At 36.3% G+C, this 16,004-nt stretch overlaps 2 protein-coding genes across 5 annotated transcripts in view; both read right to left on the bottom strand.

Moving 5' to 3' along the window:
• Positions 1–1,655: 1,655 nt before the first annotated feature.
• LOC107464162 (probable protein phosphatase 2C 40) lies at positions 1,656–4,133 on the bottom strand. 4 transcript variants are annotated; one of them, XM_052254345.1, is made up of 5 exons: positions 3,915–4,050; positions 3,431–3,649; positions 2,057–3,157; positions 1,939–1,974; positions 1,674–1,847 (listed from the first exon to the last, which is right to left on the bottom strand). In XM_052254345.1, exons 3-5 carry the CDS (start codon positions 3,146–3,148, stop codon positions 1,803–1,805), a joined length of 1,173 nt encoding a protein of 390 aa, XP_052110305.1. In that variant the 5' UTR covers positions 3,149–3,157; positions 3,431–3,649; positions 3,915–4,050; the 3' UTR covers positions 1,674–1,802. The 4 variants fall into 4 exon arrangements, with proteins under 4 accessions (XP_015938569.1, XP_015938577.1, XP_015938598.3 ...); XM_016083083.3 differs by having other exon boundaries at positions 1,656–1,974; XM_016083091.3 differs by having other exon boundaries at positions 1,656–1,974; positions 3,431–3,542; positions 3,915–4,047.
• Positions 4,134–13,666: 9,533 nt separating this feature from the next.
• LOC107464154 (uncharacterized) overlaps positions 13,667–16,004 on the bottom strand; it is a gene marked incomplete in the record, with an annotated part of 2,699 nt that continues 361 nt past the window's right edge. The window contains 6 exon segments of the mRNA XM_016083073.3: positions 13,667–13,979; positions 14,182–14,277; positions 15,008–15,082; positions 15,158–15,260; positions 15,354–15,446; positions 15,632–15,744. Of these exon segments, the coding sequence (XP_015938559.1) occupies positions 13,908–13,979; positions 14,182–14,277; positions 15,008–15,082; positions 15,158–15,260; positions 15,354–15,446; positions 15,632–15,744 (552 nt within the window).

The following is a 16,004-nucleotide window of genomic DNA, read 5'->3' as shown; positions in this document are numbered from 1 at the left end:
AAGAGAGATACCATCCTCCATGTTGTAAAGGAAAATACAGTTTCAGCAATGAAATGAGTCAAGTTACATGAAGCTTGACCTGTGTTTAGACTACATTTGCTCCTCAGGCAAATGTTTCCTTTTTCCAATATTAAGACTCTATTTTTTTTTTTTTTAAATTTTAGAAATGTAAACATAGCATAAACATCCTTCTATTTGCAACTGATGAATTATCTACTTGACAACTAAATTTGGTATTGGTATTGGCATCTCATACCAAATTAAAAAGACTTATGCTTGGTTGACATTCTGCAATTTGTGTATTTGGGTCAAAAACATATCTTTGAAAACATGTATTATTATTGTTTCTCATCTCATCAACTTTCTGCTTGAATAAATATAAAAGAAAAGGCAGCCAAGGGAATCAGTGTTTCTAGTTGCAATCTGAGTGAAGCTATTAAAGTAATGATTATAACATCCATCCATCACTACAAAGAATAGAGAAGAGAAGAAGATCAGTTTCTAGTAGCCAAGTCTCATTTTAAGGCCATCCATTTCGGCATCGCATGCATATTCTCAAAGCCATCAGCATCACAAGTCTGTACTGTGTGGATGCTTAATAGTTATAGTTTAAAACATATTAATTTAATTAAAATATATAAGTATATGCTGTGAGCATACCATACATGGAGTTCTATATATGTTTTTCTACTTACTTTTAAGTTTTAGCTTTCAAGTTTCAACTCACATGCAAAGTTTGTAATGTATTGTTAGTAAATTAACTTTTTCAGCGATTCAAATAGAGAAGAAAGAAATAATGGTTCCATGATGAGGGATTGAGGAGTGAGGATGCAATGAATGCCCCCTGCAATGGTTGTGCACGTTGAAGAGAGCCATGTGAGTGATTGAGGTTGTGGACCTAAGAATAATTGTGAGCATCAATGAAATAAAGTGCAAAAAGTGTTAAAGGGAGAGTTGCATGTGACAAGTGTAGTCCATTATCACAAGCTTGAAGCCCGAGAAGATAAAAAGTGGTGATGCTATTATGTGAATCAAGCAGTCATGCATTCAAGTGAAGTGAGTGAATTGAAACACAGATAATACAGCTTGATAGGACACTGATACTACAGTATTCAATTTCAATTTATGACTCACTGGAGTAAACTTCTATTAAAAGTTGTATTCTATATTTCTATTTATCAACATTTATTCCCAATGGCCTTTTTGTTAGTATCATGATATTAATGTTAACATGATCTTACAAATAATAATATATAATGATGCTATTTTTCCTGAAAATTGTGTGCTACTGGAAGATAAGACATGCTATAATCTGAAATATAACTTAGTATTTTATATGAATTTATAGGAAGGGAAATTGAGAACACATGCATGTAAATGAACACTGAAGTCCAAGGCAAAAACAAACGCATTCAAACAAAGCGGTAAGACTATCAAATTTTTCACATTTCAAAGGGTCAACTAATAATTGATTCTACTATTCTAAAATGACATATATACACTTTCAATTTCAAATCACAACTTCAACCTATATAATGCTGTAATGGACCAAGAATGTCCATGAAAAAAAGCTACTCAGAAGCCAAGTTTTGATTTGGGCAGTCTTAGATGCAAGTTGATGCCTTGGAAGTCCTCTGATTCATCCCAAATAAACAGATATACAAAAAGTCTGTAAGTGTTAATTTAGTAAAAGATGGAGAAAAATTGACCTGCAGAATGAGCTGCTCTAGCTACAAGCTCTTCTATGAGAAACTTTGCCGGATCGCCCAAAGGGTTGCTCAAGATATAAGACTCAACAAGCTTTACTGCCTCAACGTTGCTGAAGAAGTCGAATAAACCATCACTCCCTACCACAACAAATTGATCAGAATTCGAGATTTTATGGACATTCAGTGATGGTTGAGTGGAAATATACGGAGGGCTTGTTAGATCACGCACTCGAAGGATTCCCATCAAAGCATCATTGAGATTTCTCTGCAATCAAAATGAAATAATTAGAAAATCAAATCCACCCTTGCATCCATTCAAACACAATGCAAAAGCCAGGAATACCAACTTTTTTCAAGTAGCCGACTCCAAAGGCGCGAGTAACCTTGAGCTTCCCTTTCACCTTTCCTGCTACAACAACCTTGGGATCATCAAGATGATTGGCTACAAGTGTAGCTCTTTCGGCTTCATTGTCGACGGTATGGCTATCAGTAAGCTGGATAGCCTTGAGTATTCCATCGCCACGACTGCATGTTGCCAATACTGCTCTGCTGTCACCTAGATTAAGTGTATACAAATCATTACCATGAAGAAGCACAACTAAAACACAAGATCCAATTGAAACTAAATCTGGACGATCCTCCATTTCCTGCTCAACCATGTACAAGAAATCATTCTCAGCTTGAGTAAGAGCACATTGGAGGCTATCAAGTACCCTGTGTGAAAGGGATCGGTCTGCTTCACAAATAAGGCTGTGGTTCTGCTCTAAGTTATATTGAGGGGATCCACCCAAACTTATCAAATTTTCAGATTCTACCATGGAAACTGGCTCAAATTCCCAAAATAACTTGTTCAAGTGAGATATGATGGTATCATAGAGTGTACCAGCCAGAAAGTCAGCTGCATCTCTACCATTAAAGCCATCATAAATTGCACAAAAGAGCCATCCATTCTCTTCAGAACATACCGCTTGAACTCTATCTTCACCAGCAGCTCCTCCTGCCACTTGTAGTTCGGTAGCATTAAGAAAACCTTCAGTTCTGGTAGGATCGCTCATGGACTTGAATGTGCAGGAGTCATATTCTAGTATATCACTTGAGGTGGAAGGACTACAACTTAGGTAAGATAAACTACTTGGCAGAGAAGATGATAGCCTTTCCAGCTTTGAAAGACTTGGTGAAGAGGGCACCTTGCGAAATGAATTAGGAGAGTCCCAACTTGGAAGAATTTCACCTCCTATCTTACCATTGCAGAGGTTTGTGTTGGCGAGTGTAGCGTTTGCGCTTAAGGCCGCTCCTGACAAGCACGAGAAACTGCTTGTCCTACGGACTTCAGGAAGGATATTGTGGCGATTGGCCACCTCACAAGGGATGCCACCTCTTTCAATATTGTTGCACTGATAGCCAAAACTTATTTTTATTTCTCCTTCAGGACTAAGCATGTTTCTTGTCTGTTTTAACAGAGATCAATTATCAGCACTATCAGTATAATTGGTCAACACATAGCTAGAAATACATTGAAACCATATCAAAACAATTTTCAGTGTACATAACAAGGTTTATAAAGAAACTATAGAATATAAAATATACATGGAACAAGATGTCCTTGGTGTCATGAATTTCACCCTATTTTGAAACCACTAGGTATCTTATAAGTTGGGTCTATTTTTACAATTCATGAGACTAATCCAAGAGATACATTCTCTGCACAAGCTAACAGTTACTTGATTGCTTCTATAAGTTTCGAATTTGCATCCTCAGATCATGTCCACCCCAATTAAGCCCTTGCCGGTATCCGTGGTTGGACCCTGTTCCTAGGTCTGCATGGTGTCCCTACTGTCCCATGTAACCAAACATAAATAAATAAAAAATTCCAGTTGTAAGGGTAGGGATCAGCACTGCAATGCGTGAGATTGGCCATTAAAGGCACTCCCTTTGTAAACCTATCAGCAAAACAACCAAATAAAACAGTAGCTGAAAGCTAAACAATCTCTATTTGAGAATTCTAGCATTTCTAAAAAATCTCTGGGAATTTATTTAGCTAAAAAAGTGCCCTTTGCTTGCTACCAATCTCAGAAAACTAAAACCTAAGAAACGCAGTCAATCCTAGTAATACTCAAAACAATCATACCGAAATGGAGGCAAGACAACAAAATGCCATGAGAGAATAGAAGACAAGATTAAAAGGAGAGGAAAAAGGGGACTTACTGTGGATGGTGATTCCCGAAGAGTGAAGAAGAGAAGAATAAGAAAGGATAGGAAATATAGGAGTGTATATATAGAGAGAGATGAGAGAGTGGGAGTGTGAGTTAACAAATCACAAAGAAGAAGAAGAAGAGGAGGAAATAAAATTGGTAGCGTGGGGGTGTGTGTGAGTGAGTGAGTTAGTGGAGAATCTGAGTGATATTGAGAATGGATGGTACACAACACATCTACTATAGTTTCCAACTTTCCATAAACATTCATTCATTTCATCTTGTCCTCTCTTTGTTACTATTTTACCGCTAACGCTAACAACCACTTTCACTTTCACTTTCACACGCACACGCCTCATCGCTCATGACGGCTCTTTCCAAATTAATTACCTCTAATAAAAGAAAGAGGAATTTTTAGGGTACAAACCATACAAGTTATTTTTTTTTTCTTTTTTCATACTTTCTCTTTTTTTTTTTTGTGCCTCTTTTTCTTCTTCGGTTTTGAAGTGTTTTATCTTCATCGTCGTGTTTCTCCTCGTTCTTCTTTTGATTTTACAATATTATGTATTTTTTTTCTTTATTTGATTTTTTTCTTCCAAAAAAAATTATGAGAATATGAAATAAGAAAATGAAGAAGAAAAAGCAACAGAAGATGAGGAGGAGAAAGAGAAAGAGTTATGAATTATGCATAAGGTGTACTTCAACGAATTTTGGGTGTATTTTTGTAATTCTTTGGGTGTATTTCTGTAATCGGTTGGGTGTATTTCTGTAATTGTTTGGGTATATTTCTGAAATTCTATTATCTTCAAAACAATTTCAAAGCTTTGATTTCAGAAACCATGAAAATCTAAAAAAACGAAACAAGAATACCAGTGATAAACGCAGATAAAACAATGAATGAAAAGGCAAAGAGAGAACGCACGAAGGAGATCAAACAAATTTGATAAAAAACTCGTTTTCTTGAAGAAAGAAGAAGAATAGTAGGAGAAGAAGAAGGAAGAGAGGAGGAGAAGGAGGAACACGAAGCACGCCATGGAAATCGTATATGGGTCAGCGTGCTTTTTGTTAAGTTTTTCCCAACTTGTATGATTTGTAAACCAAATGACTTGTATGTGTAGCACTCCTCTAAAAGAAATTGGATCATTTAAACTTCAAATTTTAAATTTTTATTTAAGGTATAATTTTTTATTTTTGAATTTTTTTTATATTTTTTAATTTCACCAATAAAATAAATGATAAAAAATTATATTTTACTTCTGTTTTGAGAATTACTTGAAGTCCAAGTTCTTCGTGAGAAGGTGGTGGTACCTACAAAAGACTTCGATGCTTAAATTAGCATGGACTTTAGACAGATTTTTAGTAAATTAGAACGTAAATATACCTCAGGGGTGTTATTTATAGTAAAGTAGGCAACTACCTTTGTTAGAGTAATTCTATCTTTATTGATGAATAACCATTCTTTTTATCTTGGAAGTTTGTTAGGATATATCTTTCACGAAAAATAGAGATAATTGAAGAAATTTGAGGAGACAATTACTTACTTAAATAAGCATAAACTACCCATTTCATCCTTATTAGGCTTGACTTTTGTGTTTTGGACTTAGGGGTGTCCGCGAATCCGATCGAATCGGATATGGCCGAAAATTTGATCCGATCCGCACAATTTTCATCGGATCGGATATCGGATATATCCGCATAATTGAACATTCTCTTTTTAATCATATTTTTATGTAAAAAATTCAATAAAAATATTTCTTTCACACTTTTAAATTTATTTATTTCTAAAATATTTTTAATCAAACTTTTTCTAAATAACAAAGATAAAATAATACAATATATAAATAATAATTACTAACTAAAACATACAAATAAGTAAATATAATATCAAACATATATATATTTACTTATTTTTTATTATTATTTTGCGGATCTGCGAATCCGCAGATCAGATAGGCGGATGTAGAGCAGATATCCGCGATTCGATTCGTAAAGAGTGCGGATCAAGTTCTATCCGATCCAATCAATATGCGGATTGGATCGCATCCGCAATTTTTTGGATATTTACCACGAATTTGCGGATACGATCCGATCCATGAACACTCCTATTTGGACTAAAGTATAAACATTTTTAAAATAAAATTTAAAATTTAAAAGATTTAAATTTTTAATAAAATATAAATTTATTTATTTTATATTCTAAAAATATATGATAAAATTATAAATGAATTATTCTTTATAAAAAATATAAATAATTTAAATTTTTAATACATTTATTTTGAATGTATTAAATAAAAAAATTTAGAGTAAAAGACATATCGGTCCCTAACCTTTTTAAAGTTGGACATTTTCGTCCGTTAAGATTTGAAAATACTTTTAACCCCCTCACCTTGTAAAATCTGGGACAATTGAACCCCTCCGTTGATTTAGGTTGGAAAACGGCACCGGCTAATGTGGCTGGGGGGAGTGTGAGCTGTCCGTTTAGGTTGTTGAGCTGGATGGGAAACTAAAATTTGAAGGACAGATCGATCCCTCACACTCCAAACGATGTCCTCCCCTTCCCTGAGCCCATTTCACATAATGTTATTCCCATAACACCCTGAAGCCACGCCTGTAATTACTGAAAATCCTACCAGAAGACAAACAGTTTCTTTCTCTCTCCAAAAAAGAACGTCTTCAACTCGTTGAGAAGGTGTTGTGTGCTCAGTGGACGTTGTGGGTGGCGAAGGGTTTGACAGGCTTCGTTTGGCAAGAAGCTGCTGTCTGCTACAGAGGTAAGGGTATTAGTGGAATATACTGTTCGTTCTTGTCTAAATATTTGGTAGAATATAATGCATGGGGTTGGGGTTAGTCATGATCGCATGCTCTGTTTCGGGAAAAAGACTGAAAAAAATTCTATAGGGATTTAACTGATTTCAAAATCTCACGCACTTAATCTAGGGTTTAATGTGTGATTGCTATATTTGTGCATAATGCATATGGTTGATATATATGCGGTACCTGTTTTTCACCATGGAGGTCATTTTGGTAGAGGACCCAGTGACACTCTTGAGTATATTGGTGGGAAGGTTGAAAATTTTTCAGAGATGGATCTGGACTTCGTGAATTTTGAGGATTTGGTTACATTATTCAAGGGTCTGGGCTATGCAACATACAGGGCAATGTATTGGTATGACCCAACGAGCAATGATCTTGAGTCTGGACTGCACATTCTGAGAGGGGATGTAGGAATCAATGAAATGCGAGAGAACAAGCTGAGAAATTCAACTAGCAACGAGTTCTACATTTACTTTGATCACCATGTTGATGAGCCACAGATTGTGGAAGAAGATGCTACTGCAGAACAGGGGCCGGAAGAATTTGATGATTCAGTTGATGTTGACAGTATCATGCGAGAGCTTCAGTCATCACCATCGACAGCAGGGGATGGAAATGGTAGTGGGGAGGACGAGTTGTATAAACCTCTTCCGAATGGCAGTGGAACTAGTTCTGATGATGACTCTTCTAGCTGTGATGAGGAAAATGATGTTATGAAGAAAAGAAGAACTCTGAAAGGGAAGGAGAAAGTGCTTCCAAAAAGAAGGGTCACTGTCAAGGGAGGGCCAGGGGCCGAGTCAAGTGGGAACAAGAGAGGTGCTGGGAGAAAGACTGCAGGTAGGCCTGATGGCAAAGGTACCAGGCCAGCTACCAAGTCCAAAGGAACTGGACCCAGTGCGAAGCCCAAAAGAACCAGGCCTACTGCCAAGCCCAAAGGAAGTGTGCCTAATGTCAAGCCCCAAAGAACTGGTGCTTCTGTGCATACTGAACAAGATGTCCCGTCTGTGCAGCCCAATGACAGGCCTCCAATAGGGCTCTATGTGAATGAGGAGGATGCAGATGATGATGACCCCGTTTATGAGTATGCATATGAGGACCTTCACACACCAGTATCTTCAGAGGATGAGGGAGACAAGCATGAATTTTCAGTGTTTAATGAAGAGTATGTGTTTGGAGATGGGAGATTTGAGGTGGATACCAAGTTTGCAATCATAGATGGTTTCAAAGAGGTTGTCAAAGATATGTTCATATATGAGGGGAGAGAACTGTTGTGGATAAAAAATGATAAGGAAAGGGTGGAGTTGCCTGCAGGGATGAAAGCTGTCCATGGCTGGCACATCTATCTTACAACAAGACACTGTTATGCTTCCAGGTTAAGACTTACAAGTCTGAGCACACATGCGCAAGAGATCTGGGTAGCAATGCTGTTGATCAACACTGGATCAGTAAGAAAGTGGAAAAGAGAATGGCAAGTCAACCTCATATGACAACTAATGAGGCAATTGATTTTCTCAGAGAAGAGTTTAACTTAGTTGTGAATCCGAAGATGGTATATAGGGCAGTAAAGGAAGCCAAGGAAAGGCTAGTGGGAAACGAAAAAGAATGGTATGAAAAGCTCAGGGACTATGGGATGGAGATTCTCAAGAGTAATCCTGGGTCGACGACAAGAATTGATGTGAAGCCTATCCCTCAGTCCTTCCCTGTCTTTGAAAAGATATATATCTGCTTCGAGGGCTATAAGCAAGGCTTCAAGAATGGATGTAGGCCTTTCATCCATCTAGACGAAGCCTTTCTTAAGACATACCATGGAAGCCAGTTACTGTCAGCAGTGGCCCAGGATGCCAACAACCAATTCTATGTTGTGGCATTTGCTGTTGCAAGATCTGAGACCAAGGAATCATGGAGATGGTTCCTGACACTACTTCAGGAAGATCTGGGTGATGCCTCCCAATTCGGTTGAAACTTTATGTCTGACCAGCAAAAGTAAGACTCTTACTTTCCTTTATGTGTTTAGTTGTTGCTGTTTATTGAATTAGCCTATAATCTGTTTAGTTGTTGGTGTTTATTGAGTTATCATGTAATCTGTTTATTTGTTGTTGTTTATTGAGTTAGCCTATAATGTGTTTAGTTGTAGGGTTTGTTAGGTTAGCCTATAATACTATTTATAGATTGGTGTTTATTTGTTTCCAAAAATATATTTGACTAGGACCTGCTACTAGCATTGAAAGAGGTAATGCCAAGGGCACATCATAGAAACTGTGTCATGCATATATGGAAGAACTTTATTAATTGGTTCAAAGACATGCATATTAGAGACATTGCGTGGGAGTGTGCTAGGTGTACAACTGAACCAGAATTCAAAGAGAAAATGGATAGGCTGAAAGGGGTTAACAATGCGGCATGGGAATATTTGATGAAATTTGAACCTACCACTTGGGTTAAAGCCTATTTTAGTCATGGACCCAAGGTGGATAACCTGACTAATAATACGTGTGAAGTGTTCAATGCAAAGGTAGTAAAATACAAAGTTAAACTTGTGTTGACAATGTTTGAGGAGATTAGGTGCTACTTAATGAGGAGGATGACCAAGCACATTAGATTGTTAGAACACCATAGTGGTAAGCTAGCACCAGTTCAGGAGAAAAGGTTACAGATGAAGATAAAACCAAGTAGTAGGTGGATAGCTGAGTGGGTGGGAGACAACGAAAGAAAAAGGTTTGAGGTAACCAGAAAGAAGACGAAAGTGGATGTGGATCTAATCAAACACACCTGTTCATGCAACACATGACAATTGACTGGTAAAGGGTTTAACCCCAAAGCTTATGTTTTTGTCTTATCTAAAATTATGCTAGTTTATATGTAAGTTTTACTGATTATGTAGGCATGCTGTGCATACATGCTATTGCTGCTATCAAAAAGAGGCATGACCAGGTTGAGGATTATGTGCATCCATGGTTGTGTATAGAGTCCATTCACAAGACATATGCACATTGCATCAAGCCCGTTCCTAGTGAGAATTATGGACTGCAACTGAGCAGCTGAGGCCTACCCCGCCACCTATCAAACGACCTATTGGGAGGCCAAAGGTGCACAACCGCAACCAGGATCCTGCTGAGGCTCATATTCAGGGAGACAAGCTGAAAAGAAGCTTTCAGGTTACATGTAGCAAGCAAGTGCAACGAGAAAGGGCATAACTATAAAACTTGTAAAGGAGCTCCAAGCAACCCCAACTAAAAATTAAAGAAGAAAAAACCCAAGAAGACAGTTGACAACTCACAATCTCTGGTGCTGCTTCCCCTTTCACAATCAGCCCCTCAACCAGAGGTAAGCTAGCACCAAAAATGCTTTAGAACCATTTTATACTTCTTATTATTAGTCACTAATAAAAAATTGGTTAGGTTAAGCACTAATTACCCCATTTGGTTACATTACTGTCTCTTTGTTACATAGGATCAAAATCAATCACAAGGTGAAAAATTGACTGAACCTAGTGTTGGGGAGGCATCTGGGTCTGCAACAGTTGCTGCACCATTTATGGCCCAACCTTCTGCTCCAGCACAGACTCAATTCAGACCTCCATCCCAGCTGCCAAGAGTGGACCAATCAGACTCTACTGCTGCTGCACCTACTTTCAGACCCAAGCACCCAATTGTTCGACCCCCAACAAGTGCAAATCCACCACCAAATCCAACACCACACACACAACAAACTCAAAGCAGATACACCAAGCAGGGCACCCTCAAAGGAGACCATGAAAGCAGCTACCAATGCCACAAAGAGAATTCTCAAGTCTCAGAAGAAGTGAACAAAGCTGCATGATTTCTGTGTTTTTTTTTTTTTGGCTAGTTATTATCATGACTTAGACAATGCTTTTTAGTAGAGTAATCTTGGCAAACTTGTTTACATGCCAACCAGACATTTTCATATTTTGGGGTTAACTTATGCTGTTTAGCTATATTTTGGATTAAATCAGATACATTGTCATTGTAACGTTTTGGTTAAAATCTATCCAGAATTACTATCTTGTATAATGCTTGGAATAATGTTTAGATGTTCTAAATACAAAATAAAAATGGATTCAATCCACTAATACACTTTTCATTCAAAAGCCAGCAATGGCAAGTTCCATTACAACCAACTCCATGTACATCAATCATCTTTACCCCTTCAACATACATACAGCAACAACAACAATTACTACACCAATCACAGTTATATGCCACAAACTCAAGTTTTTTTTGCTTTCAATAGACAACAGCTCTCCAACTCTTCTAATTTTTTCTCAATATCCTAATTTCGAAGCAGTTGTTCTTCAACGGCTACTCCCTCAGCTTCATTCATCGCACCCAAGGCTTCAGGCTCTACGGTCCTAATTTTTTTCAAATGTGCATCCAGCTAGACAAAGTACCGGCAGTACGGTTCTTTAGCCTGCAAAAAAATATCAGTGAATCACCCATTAACACCCAGCACACTATAACCCAACTATTGTAAAAATCGCTCACTTACCTGAAATAATGGACACCCAAGAAACACTCTATTAGGGTTACTAGTCGTTCTTGACTTGTACATAATGGCATAGACGCCGCAGTAGCACTTGGGCACAACCGGATCTCGCTCAAATCCTCTTGGCACAGCGCATGAAGATCCCCCTCCAGGTCTTGTACATGAAGAGCTTCCTTCACTCATCATGGACGATCGCAGCATCAACACCCATGTGTTCCTCCAAGGTTTTTGATCAAATAGGGCTCATGGAAGGGACGATGTCGTTTGGAGTGTGAGGGATCGATCTGTCCTTCAAATTTTAGTTTTCCATCCAGCTCAGCAACCTAAACGGACAGCTCACACTCCCCCTAGCCACATCAGCCTTCTCCGGTGCCGTTTTTCAACCTAAATCAACGGAGGGGTTTAATTGCCCCAGATTTTACAAGGTAAGGGGGTTAAAAGTATTTTCAAATCTTAAGGGACGAAAATGTCCAATTTTAAAAAGGTCAGGGACCGATATGTCTTTTACTAAAAAATTTAAAATCTTTTATTAATAATAAATTTATCTAGGTACATATTAACTAAACGACTAAATCCATAAAATATTAATTACACCTGTCACCTTCCGTCTGCACCTATTCAAATTCCACTTTCCTTTATCAAATTAACGCTCAAAACTACAGGTGTTTAAATTTAAACCGATTTAAATTAAACAGTTCATTCAATTTAATTTAAATTGAAAATCGATTAAAATTGCACTAATTTGGATTTGATTGGATTCAATTTTTTGCAAACCGCTAGATTAGATCGGATTTCGGATCTACTTTTCATAATCGATCCAATCCAATCCAAACCGCATAATGTGTTATAATATTATTATATTTACAATTATACTTATAACATGTTCAATTTTTTATACATTTTTATATTATTCAAGTATTATTATTTAATAAATATTTTATGTTCAAAATATTATTTATTTATTTATTTTAACTAACTTATAATTTTATTTCTATTGTTATGTTATCGTTGGCTTTTTAATATATTATTGAGACTTGTTATGTTATTGTTGATTATTTAAAATTTGATGTTAAGACTTTTTGTATATATTTAATTTTTAATTTATAAAATCGTAAATCCAATCCAATCCAAACCGTTTGAAATTGGATCGGATTTTTTTTTAAAGCATCGAATTCAAACCGCACCGCAAGTAAAATTAGTGTTCAGATCGGATGAATTTTTTACTCAAAACTGATCCAAACCGCACCGCAAACACCCCTACTCAAAACCCTTTTTTTCTTTTGGGTCCTACTTAAAATGGATCCCTCCACTTCCACCAATTCAGAAGAATATAGCTTTGTCTATTTTTCTTTTTGTTTATTAATAAGCCATAGAGTTACTAATCAATTAATTTTAGGTTATAAATTACTTTTTAACTGTAATTTTTTTTTTAAATTTAAAATTTTGAATTAAAATTTAAGATTTAAGATTGACTAATACCAGCCAAAAAAAAAAAAATTTTTGCTCCGTAGTTGATATCGAATATTGGATCTTTTTCCCTTGTTGGATAATTATAAGCTTTTACTTGGTTGAAATGTGTTAAAATAAGCAAGCCTTAAAAAGTGCATTGTGTTATTGTGTATGCATCTTACTTAAGTGAAGAGCAAATATATCTCTAGTTATAAGGAGGGAGGGGGAGCATAGCATTACTTACATGAACCATCATGTTAAGTTATGCCGTGGAATAGGATGCTTAGTGTGCTGTATTATTGCCTAACATGGATAGATGCTGCCGCTGAATTCAATGGATGGTTCAACTTTGGGTTCCCACTGTTTTATGAGGATGATTGTTGTACCTGCTAGTCTCTCTAAAAGAGGTTTCTTGAGTAAATTAAAGCTCACCAACCAAAAATCCAAAACTTCAAATTAGTGCATAAAATCTTGAGATTGGTTGCTATCATGCTTTTGACCAAGTAATGATGCCTCACACTCTCACGGATTATTATTTATGGTCCATATTGGTGAGGGATGCTACTTGACCAATAAAAGAATGACGGCTGATAGAAACTCAAAAAAGTTGCCCCCAACTAATACCTTCCATGTAGATTTCCATGGACCACATTATAATCCCAAGCTATGCACCCGATATTTTTGGTTCAAACAGCTACAAAAAGGTTTGGACAAGGTGCCAAACTCATCACTACCACCCTTTTAATTTCAGGAGACACTATTCCAAATTCTGATCAAAATCAGAAGCCATGGGATAAATGACTACGATCAAAATCATTATATGATCCGCATACATTAAATATTTTAACCATTTTCATTGGATTTAGATTAGGAGGATGTGAACATAATACCAATATGCGTATGTTTGAAGCAATTAATAAGGGTGATTGTTGAGATTGACTAAGAACTACGTCCGGTTTGCGGAAAAAGAAAAAAAATTTGAAATCCTAAACCAGAATATGTAAAGAAAGTACTTCTATTTTACAAATATCAAACCTAACAATATTATTATTGTCATCATGCTAATGACTTCTGGCATGCTATGCTGTATTTATGTGTCACTATAAGGACCACACCCCAAATCTAATGCATAATTGTTCTTTCCACACACACACTATTCATACAAAGTTTTGTAGTTTAATATTCAACAGCCATGGTATGAAAACCATAATTTGTCAGTAGAATTTATACATTACTGACTCTATATCTTGAGACTTGATACAACATTATATGAGACTTTTGTCAGTCCTTTCTTTGAGCGAATTTGGGAAACCTGATTAAAAAAAGAACATACAATAGAAAAGGATTACCAGGCAATCAAAACAAACTGGACAAAATTAAGAATATCTAAGTCTACAAGGTTTTGATTCCATCTGGCTCCAATAACATGACATAATTACAATGACAAGAACTTACAAAAAATTAGATAAGATAACCATACCATGTTGATCAGTGTAAGCAAATAGATTTCATACCTTAACTTGTATGATGTCTGAAATATCAGTAACATGTGTACCACCACAGGGGCACCCAGGATTCTCTCCTATCCTTACAATTCGAGGTGCGCTTTCCTGTTAGACTTCGTGCATTAGTATTATCAATGGATACTCTGGTGCAAGAGAAGAGAAATAAACCTGAAGTAGAAAAACTAGCCTAGAGATGAAATTCTAATTGTTTTCCATTCTTTCATGGATTTGTAAGCATGTTATGTACATTAATCATAACATACAGAATACTGCTCTCTGTCAGCTAATTCAAAATAATTCCTCCATTTCAATTAATATTATGATCTCATCCCAAAAACAGTGCAGAGAAAACAATGTGTCCATTCACCGATACTGATACTTGTATTACAATAAAACATTGTTTAGATTACAATGACTGGAAAGAAATGTTTTCATCTTCAACAAACCATATTTTGAAGTTATGAGAGAGTGGTTAGGATACTACAAGTATGAGTGATTATTTCCCATGAAGAATTTCGAGATTGGAGGCCAATGGGAGCAATGAGACAAGCTGCAATATTCCTGACACAGTATAGGGGATGATATGTATACTTATATAATAACATAATGCTGTCAATCGCCCCTTAACATCAAATCGAATTGAGTGTTATTGGTTTATCCATTTAGAGAACAAACTGAAACAATTTTAAAGCAGAAACTGAAAAGGGGGCTTAACGATATCTAAGCGAGGCAACAGCCATACGGGTTATAAGTCATAACAAAGTCAACAACCAGTTTAGGACAAACAGCAAAGAGGAATCAGGAAGACAACATGATGCATCTTCTATAGACTGACCTTGGGAACATAATCAGGAAGACAACCACCACAAAGCTTAGCAGCTTCATCATATGGTAATATCTCAGCATGAACCTAAACCGAAAAGTGAAGGTTTTCAGAACCAGATGCCACTTATGAATTTGCAAATTATGAACACTGTTAACTTACTTTTGCTCCCATGGAAATTAAATTATTAGCTTCCAACTCTAAATCCTTTTGCTTATTCTGCATTTCATTTTGTGGAACTGTACCTTTGTATTCAACCCAAGGTCTGGGAAGAATATAACAGGAAGAGAATAGTCAAGGTTACCAAAGTTTAGAAGTATGCAATAACAAAACACTCAAAAGAAAGCAAAGTGCATACCCATCAGCAAAATGGTAAGCTTTGCCAGGCTCTAAATGACCTAATCCTATTCTTGGAAGACAAACATCAAGCAAATGCCCTGCTGAATGCAACCTACACAAAGAAATAACAATGGTATTGAAAATACCACACCTCAGAAAAATTAAAAATGGATCATAAATTAAGCATAGAAGGTAAATCTTTTTGAGTTAATCTTCAATTCCAATAATTTAATAATCAGTGGTTGTAAGAAGGCAAGGCAGAATGTTTCAACTTAGAACTCAATCAAGAAACAGCACCTGGAATTGAGCTTGCGCCTGGACTCATCAACAAATAGTGAGACCTCCTTCCCTTTGTGAAGTTGGGATTCTGCTTCCCCAACCATGTTCTCAAAGAAACCATAGTGAAAAACCTACATACACAACAATGAGAAATTCTTACATGCTCTGACAGTAAAGGATCAATTAATTATCTTCCATATCAGTATTATAGATTTACTATTATTTTTAATTTAAATTCTAAAAATACTAATAACATAAAATTCTAAACATTAAATGTTAAAATCCTATACCATAAACCCTAAAAGAACACGACGAATGATAAGCAAAACAAGCAATTCATCAGACTAGAGAGAGAAGGTAAGTTTGACTAGTGAAAAGTGAAAACTGACAA

This window comes from Arachis duranensis, chromosome 1 (assembly GCF_000817695.3).
Source record: "Arachis duranensis cultivar V14167 chromosome 1, aradu.V14167.gnm2.J7QH, whole genome shotgun sequence".
NCBI classification, from domain to species: Eukaryota; Viridiplantae; Streptophyta; class Magnoliopsida; order Fabales; family Fabaceae; genus Arachis; species Arachis duranensis.
Note: the sequence above shows the minus strand (reverse complement) of the source record. Positions and strands in the feature narration are given on the sequence as shown.

Coding starts and splice junctions, on each gene's coding strand:
- LOC107464162 (XM_016083112.3), bottom strand. CDS start 3,148: ATGCTTAGTCCTGAAGGAGAAATAAAAATAAGTTTTGGCTATCAGTGC. Junction 1,975..2,056: donor GAGTCGGCTACTTGAAAAAA/GTTGGTATTCCT, acceptor TTTTGATTGCAG/AGAAATCTCAATGATGCTTT.